The sequence below is a fragment of the Canis lupus genome, chromosome 1 (genome assembly GCF_048164855.1).
Source record: "Canis lupus baileyi chromosome 1, mCanLup2.hap1, whole genome shotgun sequence".
NCBI lineage: Eukaryota > Metazoa > Chordata > Mammalia > Carnivora > Canidae > Canis > Canis lupus.
In genome coordinates this window covers 117,432,638-117,442,691 of record NC_132838.1, presented here as the reverse complement: position 1 = coordinate 117,442,691, position 10,054 = coordinate 117,432,638, and the positions used below count along the sequence as shown (strand labels likewise).

Below are 10,054 nucleotides of genomic sequence, written 5' to 3'. Positions count from 1 at the left end.
ATGTACTTGACAGGTCATGTACATTATTATTTAAATTTTTCTATTAGTCCTTAACGTAAATGTAAATCAACAGAGAAAAACCATTTTAAATGTAAAGTGGATTGACTACAAACCAAATTACTCATTTTAATTTTAATCAGAACACATCTCCTGTATTTTATTACCAAGTCATTGTCTTAACACTGAAGCTTCCAGTTCCATTTATTTGCCCATTTCACATGCACCGAGAGAGCTCCAGCTCAGAGAGAAAACACGGTGCCTTGATGCTTGAGAACTGAGGGAGGGAGGGAAGGGTCTCTCCCAGGGGACTGGGTGCCCCAAGCCATTTTCACCTGAGGAAGCAGCCCTGTGACACTAGGGGGCACCATCGGGCGAAAAGTGGGCCTCTCGGGAGCGTTGCCGGCGCAGGTGGCGACTTGCAGTCCACAGGGCCAGAGGACAGCCTTTGCAGACATCCGGGCCCTCAGTCCCACTGCTACCGAGGACAGTTGTGTGATGATCCCCATTCTGCAGGTGGGCAAACGCACATAGCAAGTTGCGCAGCCCAAAGGAGGCCGAGCTGGGATTTCAACCTCCATCTCTGATTCTGTGGCCTGAAGACATTTCCCACAGCTCCTGCTCTGACCCTGCTTTGTCCTTGGGGGTGGGGGGTGGGGGGCTTTTCGCCCACCCAGCCCGATCAGTGTGCCCTCTCTCTTTTTCTAGCACGCTCTCTTCTTCCCCCCTCATACACTCGCCTGGAGCTCTCCTCACCCACCTGCCTCAAGCAGGTCTCCCCTCAGCCTGCAGCCCATGTCCTCAGCCTTCTGAGCTGCCCTCGCGCCTGCCCCCGCTCCTCCCCACCTCCTTGGCCTGGTCCAGCCCTGTCCTAGCCGCTGGGGTCCTTGTCCGGGCCTCCCCCTGGGCTCCCAGCCTCGGAGAGCACAGGACTGAAGCGCTGGGATTCAGGAGGCGCCTGTGGCTCCGCCTGGGGTCTCCCCCGCTCCCAGGAAGACCCCGGTCCTGAGGAGAGACAAGTGGGGCACTCACCCTCCCAAGCCACCCCCTCCACCAGCACGGCAGCCTGGGAACCAGGCCTTGGGCGCGTCACCCTGCTCATGTCGCCAGACACGAGCACAATCTTGAATTTCAGGTCTATAAATCACTTGGGTGTGTTTGGGGGGGGCTCATAAAACTTCCTTGCTGGTCGGCCTGCTTGACCCCTGGTCCCTCCTCCTGACACCTGCCCCCTCCTGGAGAGGCCCGAGGAGGCCTGGGCTTATATAGGGGCGCTGCCGTGGGAGGGGCTGGCCACGGAGGCACGGACAGGGCAGGTGAGGAGCAGGCTCTGGGGTCTGCAGAGCGGGGGACCTGGGGCGCCCTGGCCAGTGACAACCTGAGCCACGGCCCTCCCTTCCGCCCGGTGGCCCCCCCGCCCAGGTTACGGGAGGATTCACTCCACCTGCCAGCGGGGCCCAGCGGCCAGCTGGGCCCGGGAGGGAGGGTGCTGGGGCCCGCTGGGCTTCCCCCCTGCCCTCCTCTCCCTGGCCTCATTCCTGCTCCTGGGCCCCCGGCAGGACTATGGCTTCAGCGGCAACAGAGGCCGAGAAGGGGTCTCCGGTCGTGGTGGGACTGCTGGTGGTGGGCAACATCATAATTCTGGTGAGCGCCCCCCTCCCGTGCTGGGCGCCCAGCAGGCAGGTGGGGAGGAGGGGACAGCCCTGGGGTGGGGGCTGAGGTCCCAGGACACCCCCCAGTCCCACTGCCACGGCCAACACTGCAGGCTGCCGGCTCAGAGCAGCCTGGATTCCAGTCCCAGCTCCGCCGCCCCCCAGCTCTGTAAGCGGGAGTGAGCCGCTCTACTTCTCTGCCTCCCCAACTATGTGGATCGTGTCCCCATTGTGGGGATTGTTAGTGGATTATTCCCCGGATGGCCCTCAGCTCAGAAACGGTGCTTGACAAATGCTATCCTTATTACCACGATTCTAGACATAAAGTGCCTGCTGGGGCCCAGGAGGCCCACAGTGATGAATATTAACCATGGCCACGTCTTTTCATTAATATTTAATTTTTTTTTAAATTTATGATAGTCACAGAGAGAGAGAGAGAGAGAGAGAGAGGCACAGACACAGGCAGAGGGAGAAGCAGGCTCCATGCACCGGGAGCCCGAAGTGGGATTGGATCCCGGGTCTCCAGGATCGCGCCCTGGGCCAAAGGCAGGCGCTAAACTGCTGCGCCACCCAGGGATCCCCAATATTTAATTTTTAAAAACGTGCTATCTGTACATGGCTCTGGGACCAGACAGCCTGGGTTCAAATCCCAGCTCTGCCACTTTCTCCCGTGGGATCTGGGACCAGCAACACAACATCTCTGGGCCCCAGTTTTCTCATCTGTAGATGGAGAGAAAAATAGGAGTGCGGATGAGTTATTGGATTAATGTGCTTAGACCAGAGCGGGGCGCATGTGGCTCCTGGCTGTGTTGGCCGGAACAGCAGCCGTGCCCTGGGCTGGTAACACCGAGCACCACGGAGCGTCACTAGGACTGGCGCGGGGCGTGTGCACACCCAGTGCTCTGCGAGCATTTTGATTGTCGCCAAAGGTATCCACGGAGCAGCCTTCCTGTCTCCTTGCTCCCCGTCTCTCATCCTAGGGGTGCCTAGATTTTTAGGTTCTCCAACGTTTCTTTAAGCAAATATACAAGCGCATAGGAAAGAGCACAGATACCCGTTTTCTTCCCTTTCTGTCCAAAATACAGCTCATTGCATGTCCTGTTCTGTGCCTCCCAGTTTCTCCTGCTCACCTAGTCTGTGGGCCACTCCACGTGAGTCCGCAGAGAGCCTCCCGCCCTCTCCCACCACTACAGAGCGCTCCCCTGTGGCAGGCTGGTTCCTTCTCTGCGGTCACTCGGGAATAACCTTGTGGGTTTATGATCGTCGCTGTCCTGCGCGGGCAGGATTGGGTCGGAGGGTTGGCGCCTGTGTAGTTGTTCAGACCCTGCCCAGATCCCCCTGCTCTGGAGTAACACTATTGGAGGGAGGGCAGGGTGCCCGAGGGGCTCCTCTGTTCCAGTCATGTGCTCTGGGGCTTTGCATGTGGCATCTCCTTGGATCCTCGGAGCAACTGGCAGCTGGAGATGTTGGGGGGTGCAGGAGTCTTGCCAGGCCCCTTCCATTCTGGCCTCTGCCCAGCCCCAACTACCCAGCCCCACCTGCCCAGCCCCCGCCCCCCAGCCTCCCAGCCCCCCTCCCCGCCCCCAGCCCCCCCCAGCCCCCCAGCCCCACCCCTGCTGATGCAAGGCGGCGCCCTCGCCCCCCAGCGCGCCCACCACCGAGGGCCGTGCAGGCTGGCAGGACCCTCTCTAACCCGCCGCCCCGTGCAGCTGTCAGGCCTGGCCCTGTTCGCCGAGACCGTGTGGGTGACCGCTGACCAGTACCGCGTGTACCCACTGATGGGCGTCTCGGGCAAGGATGACGTCTTCGCTGGCGCCTGGATCGCCATCTTCTGCGGCTTCTCCTTCTTCGTGGTGGCCAGCCTTGGGGTGGGCGCAGCGCTGTGCCGCCGCCGGTCCATGATCGTCACGGTGAGGCCCCGGGGAGGGCGCGGGCGGGCAGGGCCGGGGCAGCCAGCGCCACCGCAGCCACCAGTGTGTCCCGCCGGGCGCCGCGTGGGCCTCACGCAGCCACTCTGTTTAATCTTGCCATAGCCCGGGAACGGGGCGCGGCTGCCACCCTCAACTTCCAGAGAAAACTAGGGCACAGAGAGGAAGGGAAGGATGCTCTGCCCAGGAGGACGGCTCCTGCGTGGCAGGCCTGGGATGCGTGGGGACCTCAGCTGGCTGGGCCGAGTCTGTGCTCGTGAGCTCTGTGGAAACCGCAGTAGCAGCACAGCTACCATGTAAGGGGTGCTCAGTGCATTCTAAATGCTTTGCACAGATCGGTGCATTTATTCCTCACAACCCACCAGGAGATGCCATCATCGTCGCGAGCCCATTTGACAGAGTTGAAACTGAGGCTCAGGGAAGTGCACAGTGAGTGGGTGACAGAGCCAGGATTGATTGATTATTATTTTTAAATTTTTATTTATTTATTCATGAGAGACACACAGGCAGAGGGAGAAGCAGGCTCCCTGTGGGGAACCTGATGCGGGACTCGATCCCAGGATCGCGACCTGAGCCAATGACAGCCACTCCACCCCCCAGAGCCCGGATTTAAACCTGAGCAGTTCAGCTTGAGCCTTCCCCTTATTTTCTGCCAGGAATAACCACCACCACAGGAACCCACACTTGCCAAGGACCTCTCCTGTGCCTGGCACCGGACTAAGCATCAGCCCCCTCGATGTCCCCAGCAGCCCTCTGATGTCGCTGCTTCTCTACCCATTTACCAGACGGGAAAACCGAGGCTCAAAGGGGCCAAGGGCCTGGGGTGATAGAGAAGGCAGGCGTTCCAATCCTGGCCCCCCCGACACAGAGCCAACACTGTGATTCTTGTGCAATTTGAGGCCTTTTAGGTTCCCAGGAGCAGCTGCTCATTTAATCGGCAAATGTTGTCGGAGTAAGAACCGGGGGCCAAATCCTGCACAAGGGCACTGGGGCGATCCAGAGAGAAAACAGAGAAGCCCTTGCCCTGGGGGAGGATGCTCCAACTGTGGACAGTGAGGAGGGAAGGGGGATCTGGAGCTGGGGAAGGGGATGGGGTCACCTGCAGGCAGAGAAGGCAAAGGCCTGGGGACCTGAGGGAGGGAGCCCCGGGTCTGCAGGATAAGCGTTCCTGGGGGAGGGAACAGCAAGAGCAAAGGCTCTGAAGCCAGAGAGCCCCCCAACCCCCCGCCAGCCAAGAGGGGGTGGGAGTGAGGGACTGGTGATGAGGGCCGGGTGAGAGTACAGAGGGCGGTGGGCACGCAGGATGGGGGCGAGAAAGGGAAGTGGGCCTGTCGGGGAGTCTCTCCAGCCTCGGGAAGGACTCTGACTTCATCGTAAGTAACATGGAGCCTTGGAAAGTCTCTTCTCTTTTTTTTTTTCTTTCTTTCGTGCATGCAATTCTTTGACATAAAAATTTAACCAAAGCCCTCAAAGCTCACCCCACTGGCAAAATATATATATATATATATATATATATATATATATATATATATATATATATATATATATCTGTGTCTGTCTCGCCTATTGGTTTGTCATTAACCAAGACACGGAATTTTTTTTTTAAAAATTGCTATGGGAAACTTCAAACATAGAGTTCAAACATAGAGTGAATGGCCTGAACCCGGCGTACCTATCACCTGGTTTCAACAATATCGACCGCAGACTGGCCAGCCTGCTCCCCTCTGCTCCACCCTCTGCCCACATTCTTGTTTCTGGGGTATCTTGACGTGCATTCCAGACACCAAGTCATTTACCTGTAAATACTCGACCGTACATTTCTCTGAGTGATAAGGATGTTTTTAGAGCAGCCAGGCCTGTTATGCTGCATCACCTCGTCTCTTGGCAGAGGAGTTGGCACATCCACATTCCACCCCGTGTCGCTTTAAGGGAGAGGGTGAGGGATGAGGAAAGAGCTTTTTTTTTTCTTTTTATGCACAACCACCATGCCACCTGGTACACCCTACAAATTCACCCACGTTCCTTCATGTCTATCTTCCAATACCTGCTCTGCGTTCTTGGGTTGTCTGAAGAGTGTCTTTTTTTTTTTTTCCTACAACAGACATTCATTTTACTGCATCCAGACCAATAATTAATTTCAGGCAATACTTTACATATTTTTGTTGATTTCATTTTCCCCTAACATTTTATTATAAAAAATTTTCAAACATACAGAAAAGGCAAAAGCCTTGACCCCATCTCTCCCCAGTACCTGGTGCTCATGCTCATCGTCTACATCTTCGAGTGCGCCTCCTGCATCACGTCCTACACTCATCGCGACTATGTGAGCTGGGCAGAGACCAGGGGAGGGGCATGACCTGGGGGAAGGGTGGCAAGGGTCTGGGTCTGGGGGTGGAGTGGAGGTTGACCCCCTCCCGATCTAGTCCCACTGGACCCTGTTCTACCTGGACCTCCGCAGATGGTGTCCAACCCATCCCTGATTACCAAGCAGATGCTGACCTTCTACAGTGCAGACACGGACCAGGGCCAGGAACTGACTCGCCTCTGGGACCGCATTATGATTGAGGTGGACGAGGGGCATTGAGGGGGTGAGGGGGTGGGGAGAGCAGGGGCACCCATGGCTCTGGACCCCAGAAGTAGGAGGGGTCCCATTATACCCACTGGTAGATGATACCCAGTCCTGTGGTTCTTCTGGGAGGCAGGGCTAGTCATGGCCTCTTTCCAGAAGAGTTAGACCCAGAAAAGGGAACGTTACTTGCCCAATGTCACATGGTTGATAAGGTGGGATCAAAATCTAACATCCTAGATCCACAGTCCCTGCTCTCTTTTTTTTTTTTTTTTTTTTTTTTAAGATTTTAAAAATTTATCCATGAGAGACACGACACAGGCAGAGAGAGAAACAGGCTCCATGCAGGGAGCCCGATGCGGGACTCGGTCCCAGGACCCCAGGATCGCGACCTGAGCCAAAGGCAGACGCTCAACCACTGAGCCACCCAGGCGTCCCTCAGAGCCCCTGCTCTTGACCATTGCAGATACTTTCTTAATAATGAGGCTAATCATAATAATGAACATTTAATGAGCACTAATTTTTGTTGTTTAAATAAGCATTTTTAAAGCTTATTTAATCCACACAACCACCCCATAAGGGAGGTCAGCTTTTTAGCCATGAAGAAACCAAGGTGAAAGGTCGAGTGGCTTATACAAGGTCACATAGCTGGTAGGCCAGAGAACCGGAAGGATGCAAACCCAGGCCACCAGTTTCCAGAAGCCACATTCTTTTTTTTTTCCTCTTTTTTAATATTCACTTTTTTACTTATTTGAAAGAGTGAGAGAGAGAGAGCGCGCGCGTGGGTGTGTGTGGGGGGGGGGCGTGAAGGAGCAGAGGGAGAGGGAGAGAGAGTCTCAAGCAGACACTCAGAGCCCAACACAGGGCCTGACCCCACAACCCTGGGATCACGACTGATCTCAACCTGAGCCGAAGCCAAGAGTCAGATGCCCAACTGACTGCACCCCCCAGGCACCCCCCAGAAGCCACCTTCTTAATTAAACCCAACGTGATATGGAACAAGAGAAGAATTCTGAAGACCCAGGGGACAGTGAGGTCCCAGTTTGGTTCAAGTCCCACAGCTAGACAGGACTGGAACTCATATTTGAAGGAGCCTATGTTCTCATCATTCAGAGCTACCAATTAAAACACCCGCAGGGGCCAGAAGAAGCCAGAAATCCTTCTTTTGGTGTCATTTACCTCAAATTTGGTTGAGAGCTAATTCAAAAGAATTTTAGAATGAGTCACAAGTGTGGGTTTGACTCAAAGCCCCCATCGGGGGCAGCCAGTGTGGCTCAGTGGTTTAGCGCCGCCTTGGGCCCAGGGTGTGATCCTGGAGACCTTGGATCTAGTCCCACGTCGGGCTCCTTGCATGGAGCCTGCTTCTCCCTCTGCCTGCGTCTCTGCCTCTCTCTCTCTCTCTGTATCTCTCATGAATAAATAAATAATAAAATCTTAAAAAAAGAAAAACAAAGCCCCCATCAGCCTCTAGGTGCCCGGCAGTATCTTCTGCTCCCGGTTCACACACAAGACACTGCCCGCCCCCAACTTTGAGGCCCAGGCCCGGATGGGGGGTGGTTAGGGAAGTCGGGTCCAGCTGTGGCCAACCTGGCCCTTCCTCCGTCCGTGACCTCAGGTGAGTGGCTGTCCTCTCTGAGCCAGGGCCTGCCTCCCCCCTGCCTTTCTCTCCAGCAAGAGTGCTGTGGCACGTCTGGTCCCATGGACTGGGTGAACTTCACGTCAGCCTTCCGGGCAGCCACCCCGGAGGTGGTGTTCCCCTGGCCTCCGCTGTGCTGTCGGCGGAATGGCAACTTCATCCCCCTCAATGAAGAGGGCTGCCGCCTGGGTCACACGGACTACCTGTTCACCAAGGTGCGTCCCTGCCCGCGCGCTCACCTGTCTGTGCGTCAGTCTGTCCCGCCCCCTCTGGTTCTTTATCTCTTCCTCCCACTTTCTTCTCCTCCTCCCCACTCTGGCTTCTTCCTTTCTCCCCCTCCCTCTGGCGGTCTCCGCCCTCTCCCCATCTGTCCCTCCCTCCCTGCAAGCCCGGGGGAGGCACAGGGTCTGTGTGATCCGGAGCTGGCACCTGCGACTTTTTCTCAGGTTGTCTGGGAATAAGGGCAACAGGAATCCCGGCAAGGGCACAACAGCCACAACAGCCGATGTTTATTGAGCCTCTACGCTGTACAGGGTCAACGCTTATAATGATCCCATTTTAAGGAAGGTGAAACTGAGTTCACCTGCCAGTGAGGGATGGAGCTGGGACTGGATTTGAGTCGGGCCCCAGGTAGGCGCTTTAACTAGTGCAAGGTGCGTGCAGAGGCAGAGCGAGGAAGCAGAGGGGGTGAGGACCTCTTCCCATGCCCCTGTGGGCTTGTGGCTGCCTCGGGGCCCTGCAGCCTCACATCTTTTTTTTTTTCTTTTAATTCATGAGAGAGAGAGGCAGAGACATAGGCAGAGAGAGAAGCAAGCTCCCCATGGGGAGCCTGATGTGGGACTCCATCCCAGGACCTTGGGATCACACCCTGAGCCAAAGGCAGAGACTCAACCGCTGAGCCACCCAAGTGACCCAGCCTCCGTCTTAGATCAAGTGTCGGGAGAGGGGAGCCTGCACCTGCACCTGCACCGACCGTCCTCGCCGCCAGTGCGCGCGGGGCGTCATTTCATGGACTCCCCACGATTCGATTCGGAGGCCAGCGCTGTCGGGAATCGTCACTTCACGGCTGGGCAAAATGAGGCTCAGGGAGTCAGAACCATTCCTAGGTGCCATAGCTGGCCACGAGTGGCCAGGCTGGAGCGCAGCCCCGGACTCCAGGCCGCACACCTGAGCCTGGGTTCTGAGCCGCTTCCCAGTCCAGGCAGGGGCCTGCTCTGAGGCTTGGGCCCCACTGGGCCTCATTCCTAAATGGGGAGGTATCAAAACTGCCCGGATCCTAAAGGCAGGTAGATTTCGAACCCTTGGAACTTGGGGGGCAGCATGGAAAGCCAGCTCTAAACCAAGTGGCCCTCAGGCTGTCCTAGCCACCCCCCTCCTGGGCACCTCCTCGGGCGGGGCTGGGGGTCAGCATCACATCCCCGGCTCCCCAGAACCATTCTGGGCGGTGACACCCACAATCCCCGCTGCATGGGTGAGAAAACCAAGGCTGGGGAAGGAAGTGACCTTCGGAAGGGCACACCCTAACTCCCCTTCAGTGCTAGCCGGGGCATTTCCTCAGAGCACCGTGTTCCCCCTGCGCAGGGCTGCTTCGAGCACATCGGCCACGCCATCGACAGCTACACATGGGGTATCTCGTGGTTTGGGTTTGCCATCCTCATGTGGACGGTGAGAGGCGGGAGCCTGCGGGCTAGGTGGGGTGTGGGTGTGGGTGCGGGGCTGGAGCGCCCCTCACCTGACTGCCTCCTCATCCAGCTCCCCGTGATGCTGATAGCTATGTACTTCTACACCACCTTGTGAGGAACAAGAAGGGAAGGCCACCTGCACGCCTCGGCCTCCTCCTCCTCCTCCTCCTCCTCCTCCTCCTCCTCCTCCTCCTGTGCCCGTTTCCTCACCTCTCCCCTTACCACCTCCCTCAACCATCCCTCCCTCCACTCTGAAGAACTTTCACCAGCTTTCTGAGCCCTGCCAGGACTTGGACATGTGTACATGGACCCCTAGCCCTTGACCTCATTTCACTTTGCTGATTCCTGGCCCATCTTTCAGCATCAGCTTAAAGTCCTGCCCTCAGGGGACCATTCCCGGATCCCACTACCCCATCCCCAAGGCCTCTCTTGCAGCTCCCCGAGCGCCTCCTGCATGGTTGGCACTTCTGCTAAATAGTTCGTGATTGTTGATTCTCTGGTAGACTGCGACTGCCATGAGGGGAGGGACAAGCTCTGTATTGTCCCCAGCAGAGGGACAAGCATCGATAGTCAATAAATACTGGTTGAATGAA

General features: G+C 56.7%; 1 protein-coding gene across 3 annotated transcripts; it reads left to right on the top strand.

Moving 5' to 3' along the window:
* The first annotated feature begins 1,187 nt into the window (after positions 1-1,187).
* On the top strand, positions 1,188-10,054 carry UPK1A (uroplakin 1A). Of its 3 annotated transcripts, none has more exons than XM_072780554.1 (8): positions 1,188-1,313; positions 1,557-1,641; positions 3,359-3,559; positions 5,826-5,900; positions 6,069-6,143; positions 7,815-7,994; positions 9,361-9,444; positions 9,532-10,054. In XM_072780554.1, exons 2-8 carry the CDS (start codon positions 1,561-1,563, stop codon positions 9,574-9,576), a joined length of 741 nt encoding a protein of 246 aa, XP_072636655.1. In that variant the 5' UTR covers positions 1,188-1,313; positions 1,557-1,560; the 3' UTR covers positions 9,577-10,054. The 3 variants fall into 3 exon arrangements, with proteins under 3 accessions (XP_072636655.1, XP_072636646.1, XP_072636666.1); XM_072780545.1 differs by having other exon boundaries at positions 1,197-1,313; positions 6,036-6,143; XM_072780565.1 differs by lacking the exon at positions 1,188-1,313 and adding an exon at positions 2,735-2,897 and having other exon boundaries at positions 6,036-6,143.